This window comes from Podarcis muralis, chromosome 6 (assembly GCF_964188315.1).
Source record: "Podarcis muralis chromosome 6, rPodMur119.hap1.1, whole genome shotgun sequence".
Lineage (NCBI taxonomy): Eukaryota > Metazoa > Chordata > Lepidosauria > Squamata > Lacertidae > Podarcis > Podarcis muralis.
In genome coordinates, this window is record NC_135660.1 from 40379970 (window position 1) to 40396085 (window position 16116).

The 16116-nt window shown below is 43.4% G+C and overlaps 1 protein-coding gene across 2 annotated transcripts in view; it reads right to left on the reverse strand.

Annotated features, from left to right (window-relative positions):
* Nucleotides 1-16116, reverse strand: part of HS6ST1 (heparan sulfate 6-O-sulfotransferase 1) — a 190111-nt gene that overhangs the window by 60065 nt on the left and 113930 nt on the right. Inside the window, exon 2 of one of the 2 annotated variants that reach the window (XM_077930101.1) lies at nt 10877-10972. The exons of the other annotated variant lie outside the window; for it this stretch is intronic. Coding sequence (XP_077786227.1) covers nt 10877-10972 — 96 coding nt within the window. The remainder of the gene's footprint in view (nt 1-10876; nt 10973-16116) is intronic. 2 annotated transcript variants of the gene reach the window in all.

Sequence of the window (16116 nt, forward strand, 5' to 3'; positions counted from 1 at the left end):
TCTAACTATTCCCTAGGAACATTTACATCTTTCAGCATGGTCCTCAAAATGTGATTTAACAAGTACTTCAAACTATCTTAGTTAGAAAGACTTTTGAGATTAGGAAATAACAACCACCTCCTGGCTCCTTTAAGCAAAACTAGTGACTAGTAAGACCTATTGCATCCAGAATTTCATCTTAGATAAAGCTGCTAACCCACTGTGTAGGCATTCAGGTCTGTTAGGTACTTAGAACAGTGGTGATCTAGGTGTGAGGGTTGGCTGGAGATCTGAGCTGTAAAAACATCTGGGTTATCAGAAGGCTTCCAGCATAAGTCATAGTTAAATTTGGAGCTTGTCCGCAAGTGATGGGGCCCCTCCTGGGGCTACACCAAATTAATTTTCTACCCATCACATATGCAGTTAGCACGCAGGATTTTGAAAATGCATATAATATTAGCAGCTGATAACTGTCAGGATCACTGCAGAATACAAGGGGAACTTGGACCTTTTCCTCCACCGCTGTGGACCTGAAACTGCTCTGAATTAATTTAACATCCTTCTAGCTTGGCCCCAAGACACTGTGCTGATGGGGACAATGGAATCAGAAAATGGGAGGGGCTTCCTTTGGACCTAAACTTCTCACAAAACCACACAGTACTTGCTGTCTGCATGTGTCTAAAAATACATGCACCACATACTGTCACACACTTTATTCCACAATAAAATAAAAACAATTACAGACATATATCTATAAATAATTTTCATCCCTTCTGGCTGGTGTTTTATTAACAAACCATTACTGGCACCTTCACATTCTCTCTATTTCAAATTTCTGGGCATCCCACGTTATTTAATAGGAAATTTCCACTGTATTAAATTTCCCATCTGCCAAGCTTTATAAATCTCACCATGTTCTGCTCTCGCTCTCTCTCCAGTTCATGCACCTGCATGTTTAGAAACCTGTCCCATTACTAGTCATTTTTTGACTTGTGGCTACATTCCAAAGCAGAGGTAAGAGTTTAAGTGGCTAATGGTTGCAACTGAGATATCTTAGCCAATTGAGTAATTTCTTCATGCTGGAGATGTCGGGGCTTTCATGGTGGTAAAGTTAGGGGGGAAGCTTCATCCACTTAAATTTATTGACGTCATACTGCTGTTGAGGCACAAGGATAATGCCAATAAAAGGGGTGTGAATCTAATGTTCTGCTCTGCTGTTTTTGGTGATTGAGGCCAAGGGTAGCAAAATAATATACCTGGAAAAAATAAGTCCCTGAACTTTGTTCCTATTTGCATTTGTTTACTCAGGTTGAGGGGTGGGGAATGAAATGGGGATCAACACAAGCACCAACCTAGGTGCCATATGGCGTATGGGGACTGGTTTGCCCAACTGGTATGGTGGAACCTGCCAAACACACTATATATAGAGTAGGGTTTGCCAATGTGGTGCCCTCCAGATGTTGGTGAGAATACAACTCTCATCATCCTTGACCATTGGCCATGTTGGCTGGGGCTGATGAGAGTTGTAGTCCAACAACACCATATTGGCTAACCCCTGTCTTAGAGGAAATCAAACGACCACAACAGAAATTCAGTAGACCTTCCACAAAATGACAGGCATGTTCTTTAATCTAGATGGAATACAGACTATCCAGGGTGGTTTTTTCAATAGACACTATAAAGATGACAATAAATCCTCCTTTAGTTGGCTGACACTGCAAAATCAGCCTGAGGGGAATGATGCAGAACAGAAATACATTCACCTTTGCCACTGGTGTATACTGGAACAAGACATGTCCACCATGCCCCTTCATGCTCCCACCCTGAAGGCCAGACGTGCTACGGAACCTCCCTGCTGCTGTCCTGATGAAGAAGGACCAATTTCCATCAGTGAACTGACAGAGAGTCTCAGTCTTAATAATAATCCTGTCCTACACTTCAACTTGATTCACAGTCCCCGGTGGAAGATTAATCCACTAAGCCTCTGAGCTCTTAGAAATGACACAGGCAAGAAACTATTCTCAGTCATCCTCCTTCTCACGTGATAATCACAAATACATACATACATACATACATACATACATACTATATCATGCTAAAACACCAGATTTGGGCTTGTTATATATTACAAGCAGATTGCAAAGCTCTGATCAAGCTAGTATGGGCTAGGGATGCGGGTTGCGCTGTGGTCTAAAGCACTGAGCCTCTTGGGCTTGCCGATCTGAAGGTCGGTGGTTCGAATCCGTGCAACAGTGGTGAGCTCCCGTTACTCTGGCCCAGCTTCTGCCAACCTAGCAGTTTGAAAGCACACCAGCGCAAGTAGATAAAGAGGTACTGCTGTGGTGGGAAGTTTAATGGCATTTCCATGCACTCTGGCACTCGTCACTGTGTCCCATTGTGCCAGAAGCGGTTTAGTCATGTTGGCCACATGACCCGGAAAGCTGTCTGTGGACAAAAGCCAGCTCCCTTGTCCTGAAAAGCGAGATGAATGCCACACCCCATAGTCACCTTTGACTGGACATAACCGTTCAGGGCTCCTTTACCTTAGTATGGGCTATGCCAGCCCTCCTCTTTTGTGCCATCTTTTTTTTTGGGGGGGGGGGAGCACAGCAGGAGAGAGAAAATTGGTTCCTAGATCTCTGTGTGCTCTGAGGGTGAAACCAGAAGAACCACTTCAGAAAAGCAGAAATGCAACTGGAAGCAGAGATGTGAACACCCAGTCTTTTCTTGGCAGCTCATCAACATGCAGGATTTTAAATGAATGCTTGTTCTCTCATGTTTTTGGAACCCAGAATCTCAAACCCCGTGGAGGGAAATCTTTGTGGGGAAGGAGGAGTATGTTTCAGAAAAAGGGTGGGCAGGGAAGGATTAAGCACATCTGTGTTTCTCTAATCCCAACTGCTTCATCTCAAAGCAACTTCTCTGGTTTAAAAGGGGGTGTTGGGCTATCGGGTACCCATAGGAAGTTTGCCAGGGCAAGGGTGGGGTGTAAAAAACCGAAAAGGGGGAGCAGTCCAGTTCTTCTCACACAAAAATGAGAAGAGCAGCACATTTTGCCTCATATCTAAGTTTCTACGAAGACTGAAAACTTACATTATTTTTTAAAAAAATGAAAACTGGGGATCTGGAGATTATAGTTCTTTGGGGCTGGGGACACAACAGCTCCCCCATCACCTCTGCTGTGGACACCCATGGGACCACTATGTGTGTCTGTAGGTGGCTTGGCCTGTAGTGCTGTAAATAGTAAATTCTATACAGTACCTGCAACAGGCTCCTAATTTTTCACTCTCTTCTCAGGCCACAGCACTGCAAATATGATAAATAGACCATCTTGTTTATGGAGAATATATGAAGCACAGATAATACATGATAACTGGCTGGTTATCCTGTGACCAGCCATTCTGAAAACTAAGTAAGATGTGTGACAAGAATTGACTTTTCACAGCGTAGCATATTGCTCCACATGTCAGGCAAAGTTATACCGCGTGGAGTGTTTATTCATAGAGTTTACAAGTGAAACTATCAACCCATTATGGTGTTATTAGACAGGAAGGGTTTGCAGAATTATGTACTGCTATCTACATAAGGGGGATGTGGGTAGCACTGTGGTCTAAACCACTGAGCCTAGGGCTTGCTGATTGGAAGGTTGGCGGTTCGAATCCCTGCAACAGGGTGAGCTCCTGTTGCTCAGTCCCTGCTCCTGCCAACCTAGCAGTTCGAAAGCATGTCAAAGTGCAAGTAGATAAATAGGTACTGCTCTGGCGGGAAGGTAAATGGCGTTTCTGTGCACTGCTCTGGTTTCTCCAGAAGCAGCTTAGTCATGCTGGCCACATGACCAGGAAGCTGTCTGTGGACAAACGTTGGCTCCCCCTCGGCCAGTAAAGGGAGATGAGTGCCGCAACCCCAGAGTCGTTCGTGACTGGACTTAACTGTCAGGGGTCCTTTACCTTTTTTTTATCTACATAAGATGTGTGATTTTCTTTGCCCCTTCATTCATTGCAAGTCTGTTCTTTTTGTTTACAGTAGATACAAAAAGAGGGGTTAAATTCAGTGACTGAATCATAGAAACAAAGGAGGGTCAGCAACCTGGCTGAAGGGAAATAATGATTAATTGAACTCCAGAGGTCAATATAATCAAAGCAACAAGGGAAGTGAAAAAGTCCATTTCTTAACAGAAGAGTGCCAGCAAGATAATCTTTAGCAATCTCTCTCAGCTGGGAAGGAATGGCGGAGACTAACCTAGAGGGCACCAGAAATGGGCAAGACAAACAGTTTTGATTGCCCTATTGATAGCGTGGCTGCTAACAGTAAAACCATCATCCTAAGAATGTAATGAATGCTGGATTAGGAAAATGGCTCATCTAGTCCAGTATCCTGTTTTCACAGTGGCCACCCAGATGCCTATGGGATGCCCAAAAGCAGGACCTGACCATCTCTCAAAGTAAAATTCCAACCTGACTGGGACTGAATATTTTTCGGAGCTGTTGGACCAGTTACTCTCGAATGGGAACAAGGCGGCTGGGGAGAGGGAGTGAATACAAGCAAGGAAGACAAGTGGCAGAGATATATGAGTGTGGGAACTGAGCAGAGCCAATACTGTAACTAGCTAAAAGGAGGTGACATGGAAATGCAGCTGTCTAAAATAGCAATGTGGCTTTTTCAGTTCTTGTGGAAAGTTAGGTGGTGGAATAAGGAGCTAGAATATTACACTATGCTGCTGAATCAGATGATAAGCCCTCCTCCCTGACCTTGAGTGGATGAATCACTAGAAGGCAGTGATGCACCCACTGCGTCACCAACACTGGCACACAGTTGCATGTCCTTTAGCTCAGTCTAGAGGATCTCTTAACGTGCTACAGAGTCCTTGGGGCAAGTGGGGCTGTATGGCTAAGCACAGAAGTAAACAGACATTGTTGCAGCTTATTTTGAATTCCTTGAGAGCTAAATCAGGCTTGAAACACATTTACCGAATTGGCAAGCTAAGGCAAGATATTTCTTACTGAAAAATGGATACAATAAGCCATAAGCAATAAGCATGACATGCCTCTCCATTTGCTTCTTCCCTCTTACATCAATCTAGAAGGTAGATTGAGATACCTGAGACACTGGAGCAATCGGACAACTCATTCAAAAATAAAAAAGCCAGCAATTACTTTTTATAGAGATCTATTAACAATACACACGTTCAATATGCAGACTGTAAGAGATGATTGGAATAAAGAATTGGAACTTTCATTATTACCCAGAAAGTGGGAAAATGTATTCGCTTCAATACCTAAGATGCCATTAGATTTAAAACTAAGACTAATACAACAGAAAATAACATTTAGAGTTTATTGGATTCCTTTATGATTGTATAAAGAAGGGTTAGCTAAGATAGCTCAGTGTTGGAGATGTGGCAAGGACAATGCTTCTCTGAAACACATGTTTGTACAGTGTTCTTTACTTAACAAGTTTTGGGAGAAAGTGTTGGACTGTGTAACTATGACTGTGCAGAAAAAGTTAAAATGTTTCAGCAGAGAATATTTTATTGAACTACAGTATATACCTGTAGTATGGAAATTATCAATGGGACAACGGAAATGGAGTTTGCATGTCCTAATGGTGGCCAAGAGATTGATACTGAGGAATTGGAAAAATAAAAATATGATACCCTTCAATCAATGGACTGGCGATATGATGTCACTGGTAATTTATGAATGGACTGTTTATAGGCACAGACACTGTATGGATAAATATGATAACATTTGGAATGAGTTCATACAAAATGTAGTAGGCTATTAACATTTACATACCGGTAATCACTAGGACAATAACACTATACCAATTTATACAAGAATGTATGGGAATATTGTATATTGCTTCTATTTTTTTTGCATATTTTCGCTTTTATGTGTAACTGTGTTGTTGTTCTTCTCCCTCTCATGTTTCCTTCTTTTTTTCTGTATCACTTTATTTCTTTTAACTGAAATCACCTTAATAAAATATAATTTAAAAAAAATATCTAGAAGGAAGGGAACTACAATAATACTTTGGAATGGAATATTATGTAACACCCCTGAAGAGAATGACCCAGGCAAACAAAGACTGCATGCCTGAAATTTGCTCTAATTAATTAATTTCTCTGTAAACCACTCAGAAGAACCTCAATTATTTCAACACCTTCCTAATACTGCCTGAAGGCAGCTTACACAAGCTCACATCCCCCCATTAGCTGTCTGAACAATCATCCATCTCACAAAGAACCAACTAATCTCTGACACATCCTCCCCCTCAATCTGAGCTCCTTTCCCAGAAAAAAAAAATTCAATTGCTGTTTATAGTCTTCCACTCCTCTCTCACCACAGCTATCCCTATACATTAAAAATTATGTATCACAAAGACTGAAGTATCACAGTGAAACAGAAGTTTAAAACAAACACTTCTCTTGTGTTCTGATTTGGTAGCTTCTCTTGGAAGGCTATTATTTTCTTCTAAATTTCCTAAAATTAAAACAAACAAACATTTGTCAACGAATTAAGCCTGTGCAATCAAATGTTCCAGGGGTTACTTATTTCTATGTAATATTTGCAAATATATTTTATAACAGGTGTTTCATGCTGTTTCTTTTTCTGAAAACTGGCAAAACAACAAACATCTGGAAATGGTAGAGAGCTGCCTGACTGATCACTGCTTTGTTGGTTCATTTAAACTTTATTCTAGCCACATAGGAGCCACCAACAGAAAAAGTAGGTCCACTGGAGAGAGCGGATGACATTTCAAGCACTGTTACTGTATGTTGAACCTGAATGTAAATTTATCTCCAAGCCTGTGAATGCAAATATTTGAACCAAAGCTATGTTTTTAAAGGCCTCTCACAACATTTTATTGTGTTGCATTGGCCAGGTTTGTGTGTTCCTAAAAGCGCCCAGAAACTGGTAATTTTATTTATTCATTTATATCATGCCTCTCTTTCCCAGACCTCAAGATGGCATACATGCCTTGCCTCCAGTTTTATCCCCGACAATACCCATGAGAGGTAGGTTAGACTGAGAGGCAGTGATTGGCTTAAGGTCACCCATGGCACTTCCTGGCTGAGTGGAGATATCCCCAGTGCAAGTGTCCAAAACTTTTTAAAAACAACATGGCACTGGATCCTGTCCCCAAGGACCAGCGTAGCTGAGTGGGTTGCTACTGAAAGGAGGCAAACCAGAAGTCCTACTTTGTGCATGGAACCTGTCAGCACCCAGCCCTTTGACTTGGGGCCAATGTGGGTCACACCTTGCTAAGTGCCTTAAAATAGAGTCAGCGTTGGGTGGGGTGAGATTTGCAGGTATGATATAAATTCCCTCAGCTGACAAGGTAAATGGAAGGATGGTCATGGAGGGAAAAAGAATAGTGGAAGTTGAGCAAAAGAGAAAAGAAGCGTATTCCTGAATGAGGGATGAGGAACCTGTTACCCTCCATGTCTTATTGGACTCCATTATTAATCCCAGGCGGTATGGCCAATGGCCAGGGATGGAGTCCAGGAATACCTGAAGAGTTAACAGGTTCTCTCCATCCCTGCTCTAATTGAAGGAAATTTTCTTATCAGTGTTTATGTGGTTCAGGCACTATAAAAACTGGGGGCTGAACCTGGCTACTTTCCACCTGTCACCTGAGTATGGATGGAACCCAGCGGGGGTGGGTGGGGGGGGGGGAGAGAGACATCTGCAAAGGAAAGCAAAAGCTGGCAGTTCCTTATCTGGAGAATAACAAGAGACTAGTGCAGCATGTCTTAATTAACAAGAACCGATGGTCTCAGAGCAAAACAGATGGTACTTCCTCCATCTCCCGTAAAAGAGGCAAAAGGAGAAATAATTGTAGTAATCAGATCTTGCAGTTCATATGGGAATTGCTATTAAAGTCTCTCACATGAAGGGGAAGGGCCATACCACACCTGTGCCCACTCAACCGCTTCGGTCGGCAGAATTTGCACTACTACAGGTGCCACGTAACACCCAGTCCACATTTGTAAGAATTCAATTAGTGTGGCAGCATCTGCACTTTGGAACACCCTGCCTATTGTATGGAAGCTTTTGTGTGATGTGAGAAATCAAATCAGTTGTTCTCTATACGCAGGACCTTTCAATGCATTTGTCATTTTAATGGCTACTTCACAGGACAACATTAATTGAGGGAATATTTGCTTTCCACGGTAATTTAAAAATGTGACCATATTTTTCAATACATGTTGTGATTAGAGACTATTTTCTGAAGTGAATCTGTTTGATGCACAAATGACAACAGCATTGCCTTCTCACATATCTGATACAATCATGAGCGATTACACACACACTCTCTCTAATTTGTGCTTGCATGTATGGAGGGCTGACAGCATCCTAAGGATTTTATTCTAAGGGTGTGAGATGATGAGTAAGAGGAGCTATTTGCAATGGATGTTTCAAGACTTTGTTGTTTGCAGTTTTCAGCTCTGGTTTTCAGGAATCAGGCTAATGGGAGATTTAGAGGGGGACACCTTTGGGCTCTTTAATCCTGACCTCCAGACTTTTCTTTCTGCTGCTGAGAGGACAAATAAGCATTCATTCCTCCAATCCCACTCCTTTCTGACAAACAGGGGTTTAGCAAAAAGTTCTGGCCAGACTTACATTTTGTGAAAATGTGATGTAAGACAAAACTTTGGTGATTTGTGGCATGTATCAGTTAAGTTAACCTGTCAGGGGCGCCGACTTATAAAAAATATTGGGGGGGCCCATACCGGGGTCCTGCCCCGGGAAGTTTTCTAAGTTCCCCGCAGGGCGGGGCCGCTACAGGAGGGTGAGTGGCGAGGGCGGGACGGGGCCGCGCGCTCCTTTCCTCGGCTGCCCTCGTTGTGCGCCTTGGCTCCCGCGGCCGGCGAGGGGAGCCCGGGCCGCGCGCGGCTGCTGCCGCCGCCGCCTCTCCTGGGGGCGCCGCCTCCCCGGGCGGGAACGCTGCGGGTGCGCGAGGGATGCCATGGGGTATTATTTTCACCTTGCTTTTTTAAAAAGGAAAACAAGCTACACTTTACTAAATGTACGCAAAACACCTGGAACATGCAGCTCTTTAGATGGCAATGAACGTGGTGAGAATGGAGAAGTGATGATCTCATTGCCCTCTGGATTTTGGGTTAAATATTTGAGAGAATAAGCTTTATCGTAAAGCAGGTTTTAGAAACGAAACTCACCCTGATAAGGCCCATCTAAGGACTAAATGCCATCTACATAACATGCCCAGAATCTTATGTTTTTTTGCAAGTCGTGTTGTTCCGCCAAAACGCAGGCTAAAATGACTGCATGGAAAATGTGGCATGCTAATAGCGATTTGAAGTTAAATAGTCATACTGATGAATAGCTAAAGCAGCAGAGAAACCCTAAGGTTACAACCACATTGGCAAGGATACAGCCACAATATTCCCACACACCAAACACAAGCATGTTTACTTGGAAGTAAGTTCTATTGATTTCACCACTTTAAGAAAATTATTCAGCGGAGCCCGGCAGAGCAGCCCTCTCGGCCACGGCAGCCCGGCTCTCCCAGCCCCCGGGGGCCGCCCTCCTCCCTCGCGCACCCGCAGCGTTCCCGCCCGGGGAGGCGGCGCCCCCAGGAGAGGCGGCGGCGGCGGCAGCCGCAGCCGCGCGCGGCCCGGGCTCCCCTCGCCGGCCGCGGGAGCCAAGGCGCGCGACGAGGGCAGCCGAGGAAAGGAGCGCGCGGCCCCGTCCCGCCCTCGCCACTCACCCTTCTGCAGCGGCCCCGCCTGGGGAGGCGGCGCCCCCAGGAGAGGCAGCGGCAGCAGCAGCCGCGCGCGGCCCGGGCTCCCCTCGCGGCCGCGGGAGCCAACGCGAGGGAGGAGGGCGGCCCCTGGGGGCTGGGAGAGCCGGGCTGCCGTGGCCAGAGGGCTGCTCTGCTGGGCGCCGCTGAATAATTTTCTTAAATTATTGGGGGGGGGGCTCCGCCCCCCCCAATAAAATTTTTGAGGGGGCTCGGGCCCCCTCAGGCCCCATGGAGTCGGCGCCTATGTAACCTGTCTACCTGAACCCCTCCTGCTCTTCGGGTTCACCAAAATCCACAGAAATTTGGAACGGTTGTTCATTTTGAACAAGGATTCTCCCCATGCTGACAAAAATGGGTAATGACATAGTCTTATCAGGCCTTCAAATGTGAAAATCCTGGATTTGTAATTCAATCATGTGTTACTGGTTTTCTGCTAGCTACTTCTAATACCTTAAGTCTACTGTCCCCCACCTGCCTAGAAGTATATGCTATTTATTCTCTTCCTTTATGCTTCCCACAATCTACACTGTATGCTGAACAGATTCTTCTTTATCTAAGAAGTATCTGATGCATATACTGAGTCACTCTTCTGCTTTATGAGATTCTGATCAAGAGATATAGCCTGTCTGGATAAAGCAGATGCCATTTTGCCTAAACCAAGCTGTTAGAAGGATGGTGTGCGGAGTAATGCTGGAGGTGAAGTTAGAATGGGGCATTTGGAATATGAATTCCCCTCATTCAAAAGGCTGGAGAGGCCCACACCTTTCCAAATTTGCCTTTGAATACGACGTACTGGGGATTGCCCACCACTGTTACTTCTGCCAGCTAGTCTTCCCTCCCATGTCCACTCCAACTCTCTTTCCCCCAAATCCACCCCTCCATTGTTGTTGCAGAGAGATGCACTGCTAGTAGCAAGGTCTGTCTGTCGGTCTGTTTCTCTCCCCCTCCTTTTCTGGAAACTAGAATGGTGCAACAGCAGCATCCCACTATGGACCTGGTAGTACTGCATTGACATATTAACTGCAGGACTAAGGAGGGAATAACTGAAAACCTCTGTGTGTCTTTTACCAAAATTGTTACAGAACAGCAGCTCTGAACTGAGAGGGAAAACTTTCCATTGACTCACAGTTGGACATTCTGAACTTCAGCTAATCGTGAGTTGGACATGCAGTTCTTTAATGGACACCAGGTTTCAAGTAGGGAGGAGGCCCATATATCTGCCCTAAACAGAGATAAATGACTATGGTGACATGCATCTTTCTGGAGGCGCCGCCTGCAGTAAAATGTATAGATGTAAAATTAAAACTAAAGAATGGCTCTCTGCCGAAGTATGAATACAATCAATTGGGAATTATACCTTGCATACATTTTGCTTGCCCATCTCGGCTTCCATAAAGATTGAACCCTAGAAGGCTTAGGTTGAGAGCCTCTGTTCCAAAGGAAGAAGTCTTGGTTTGGTAAGCTCTTCCCAATAATAATAATAATAATAATAATAATAATAATAATAATAATACTAGTTTCTATAAAAAGCATTACAGCAACTCAGCCCTATTAACAAACTATTCCTTCTGCCTTCTCTATTCCTTAAAACAATCACAGCAATTAACTATATGGATTATATTATCATTTTAGGAGTACATCTCAAGTCTGATAATTGTGATAGGGTTGCCATATTTCAAAAATTAAAATTCCTGACACCCGCAAAGTTGTCTTTTAGGAAACCACAAAAATTGTGGGGGAGGGGTTTGGGGGGGAGAACCTAATCCCAAAATAGTGATTTTAAGCTTTTTGAGCTGTTTCCGCTGCTTTTTCCACCACGTTGCCATACATCCGGGTTTTCTCTGACCTTTTGCCCCCTGACATATGGCAAGCCTAAATTGTGAGAAGGAATACAAGCATGTTAGCATTTAAAGGGGCTAAAAAGGCAGCGCAATAATGAGCTTAGCTCATAAGAGACAGCATCTCTCCCCGCCCCCTGCTCCCCAACTCATTTATTCTAAATTCCCTTGAGTAGATTCATCGACAGAGCAAGACATCCCAGAAGAGAAGTATTAGATAAAGGAAATAAAACCACTCTTTTAGAAATTGTTTTGAATTCAAATGGTACTGTGAGAAGCTGTAAACACAAGGCTTAAATGTTGAAGTGCTCCAGTAATATACAGAACAGGAGCAAATAAATTGGGCTGCCAACAGGGTTTTCTGGTCCTGGTATACCATGGCCTCCATCCCTTAGGACACGTGCATGCACACTGGAGATTACAAGTTATTAGAAATCTAGCAACAACTACTCTCTGCCCCAAAGGAATATAGTCCTTTCATCCTCTGTTTATGTTGCTGTGAACATGCAAGAGCCCTCTGTCTCCCACCAGGCTATTCTTTCCCTTGATGCATTTACAACAAAGGAGAAAGAAGACCAGCTTTTTAACTGTCTCCTTTGGCATCTGGCAAGGACAGAAAAATAGTGTGTGTGTGTGTGTGTGTGTGTGAGAGAGAGAGAGAGAGAGAGAGAGAGAACTCCTTGCCTCTTTCTGCGTCACAACTTCCTCAGTACATAGATACTACTACTACTACACCACTGTTGGAGTTATGTGAGCGCACTTCAGGCTCATGTGCTCCTTTCAACTCTGTTTAGTGCAAACCATAGTTTGCAATTGCATTCAAACTGGCAAACTATGGCTTTGTGTGGTTGGAATTTAGCCTACTGTCCAAAGGTTAGAGTCACATCCCTTACCTTGCTAGTGGTATCATAGCCTCTGGGAGGTTCTCCATGAGAGAATGTGGCTTTGGGGCTGGAAAAGGTTCCCCAACGCATGTGTTAGGGATAGAGATATCTGGGTTGCTATTTCCTGTTTGGGCATGATGCTTTAGTGGTTTCATATTCCTCTGGTCTGCAGATGTAAGAGTGGAACTGAAAAACCAGGGGAAGTATGGGTGCATGGAGCACATCAGTGAAGCGAGCCAAGCCAGAGACTGCAAATAAGAGGTAGTTCTTCCTTTTGTCGGTTTCACAAACACACAAACACACACATACATACACAGAGGAGCATGTCAAATGCAAACATGCCACTGCAGACTGTTAACTCCAGAGAAGGCTATTTTTAATGGGGTTTTTTGGAAGTGGGTTCCAACAGAGAAGTTTCAATCTGCTAAATAGGCATGAGTTGTAATTCCTGCACCTAATTAATGAACAGTTTAAAATGGGAACTTTGAAATCTCATAGGCTAATGATACATAACTGATTCACATCAAACCTGCTAAAGTCACACTCTTTTAATATACTTGGTTTCTCTGCAAATATTATTTAAACCAACCAAGGGAGAAATTTCAGATATATTTTGTGTGGGCGTACAGCAGCCGCTTAACCTTAACTGAAAAGTTTTAAAACTGCTTTAACTCCATCATTCCTGAGACTTTTCTGAAATTTAATCAAATTATACCCCTCATGAGGTAGATTCTCTATGCCACATGTCCTACTGATAGGACAGCCAGTCTCACTTATGAGGAATAGAATTTTCAGGCTTTATAAAAATAGAATGCTTGGAGGGAGAAAGTCACTCACCTTAATTACTGTGTCACTCCTGCAGCTCTGAAATATAGAACATGCAAGAAAACTCCTGATTTCTTATCTATTCTCAGTTGGCCCTGCTCGGAGGGATTTGTGTGGCTCATGCTCAGGACTTTGAGTTAAACCCCCGCAAATGCCATCCTGGCAGCCGAGGAGAGGGGCTCTGGGCAAAGAGAGTTCAAGATTCAGTAGGTAATTTTGTGATAGCATTGGACACTTTGCACGATAATGGATTTTCTACATGAATCTTGGAAGAAGGTAGGATGAAAGTGCCTGACTCCAGTGTTGCTTATCTGGGTTCCCTTGTTGCGCTGGGACACGAGGAAGCTTCCCAAGTTGCCTAGGTGATGAACCTGGCCCAGCCTACAGCATGTAAAGAGAACATATCTGAAAAGAATGTACATTCCTTTCCCCATAATTTCAGGATGAACCATTTTCAAGGTAAAAAAATCTCCATACAAATATTTACAGAGATAAATTTCTTCCTGCATCTTTATGGAGGGTGTCAATATATGCTTGTACATTTATACATAGGAAGAGAATTTTGACCTCTGAGTGTATATATGAAATAAACTTACTTTGGCAATTGATTTTTCGCTACTATATTGCATGCATTTCAAATACTTGTGTGCAATTTTAAGAATGTGTAACTATGGGCAGACATTGAAACAAACTGAATTTATTTCCATTTAATGATCCTGGACTCAGCATTTCTGATGCATGCAAATCTCTGGACATGGATAAGTTATCACATTCTCTTATTTGCCCCCCATACATTATGGGGCGATTTTAGCATATGCAGATAACTTTCCATAGGTCACAAAAAAGCTTTTAAAAAATCCATCTAAGCTTGTGGCTATTGCCACATGTAGAAATGCACTATCAGTCATAATTCATCCGTGGGTCAGTAATGCTGCATCACTAGAAAATCCCACAAACAGTTAAAAGAAACATGTATGTTTAAAATAACACTGAAGCTGTAAGATACCAGAAAATGGAGATAAATATAAACATACTGCAAAGAAAGATAAGATAACATGAAAATAAAGGATTAAGCTCAGGAGTACTTTGAGGCTTTCTAAAGCTACTGGCAGAAATTCTGATCTGATATACTTAAATACCCGCCTCCCCGAAGTCTTAATGTAGCAGCCAAAGTGAAAACAGGCAGTGTCAATTATAAGTAGCACAAAAAAGCAACACAGCACACCCACTTCCACCTTATCTAATATGAAGAAACTAATTGTGCACATTTAATCTATAGAGGTCTTATTTCCCATATAGCTCTTCACAAGGAACTCCCCAGATAGGAAGCTGCTGTAGAATGGAAGAATACAGCCTATTGCATATGCAAATCTATGTGTGAATTTGCAGGGGAAGGGTGGGAAGATTTGCAGCTGAGCAGGTTAATGATAAAACCGCTTGCATTATTTTTCACCAAAGCCATGCAGCTGAGCATGCCAGGAAGCTTGAAGGACAGACAGGGGGAAGGGGAGATTAAAAAGAACAAAGAGATTTTGGCTTCTTAAAATGTTTCTGGCCCGCCTGATAGCAGCACCCGTTGCAAAGCCAGGTGCTGCAGTGCGAGTCTTGAATTTATGTCTCCTTAAAAAAAAAGAGAAGAAAAATCCAAGCTGCCACTCTCAACCATTTGGGAAAACAGATATGGGGAGACAGTAAACCACAGGAGGGAGAGGAGAGGTCATTCCTCTGACTGGGCTTTGGGATCTGAATTAGAAAGTTCTCCACATTGTTGGAGGGGCAGAAAAGAATGAGGACTGCATGAAGCAAACAGGCAAATAATAATAAAAAAGAGGAGGCTAAAAATCTGCAGAAACAGCAGGCACCCCTTCATTTTCCTTCCTTTTTTTCTCCTCCCCATTTCTTAAGACGCGACTAAGCACTTTGAAAAGGCTTTTTGTCAAGAACCTCTGTGCAGATGGCTTCTGATCCCATTCGGAGGCACTGTGGTTCTTAATACAGCTGTCACTTACACTCCTTGCTGCTCTAACAAAAAAAAAAAAAGGGGGGGGAATAATACTAATAAATTTCTGCCTAACAGAGCGCACTGCCACTGACAGCCACCCACTGGGGATGTGGGCCTGCCTCGGACACCCTGCTGGCTCCAAGAGAGGCCCAAGGCTTTAAACTGCTTTCACGCCACATTAACACCCTGCCTGGCAGAGGTAGAGTAGAAGAATCCAGTGCTGCCTGTCTGATCCCCAAAGCTACCAGGAATAGGAACAGGCTGTTCGCATCTCTTACCCATCCTCCTCTCTTTGTGGAAGTGGCAACGAACAATAGGTTTCACTCAATGCAAATGTGGAAGGGAGCTGGGAGAGAGAATCACCTTAAACTCCCCTTTTGTGATCTCAAGCAGATAATAGTGAAAGCCAAGGCCCATCTGTGGATGCTGAGCAGACTTTGTCCCAGTTCTGCAGGCTCATCTATCTATAAGCCTACTTTAGAATCCCCAAGTTTTAATGCATCTTTAAGGAGTGTAGTTGCATTACTTCTCTCCTACTTTACTTTCCCCTTCTTGCACTTCCCAGCTGTTTCCACCAAAAGCCATATCTAATTTAAAATGTAAAACATTATTTAGATGAACATTTTTTACGCTATTCTAATACTCTAAAATTCTCATGCACGAGCCCACAGACAGAAGCCGACAGCTAGCTCTCTGCTGTAAATATGTGTGCCAGATCCCTCTTTTCATCATATTGGGCTCTCCTCTGTTTACTACACCTCCAAAGTACAATATGGAGCCAATGCCGACTGTATTTTTCCCAGCCTATCTTTATGTG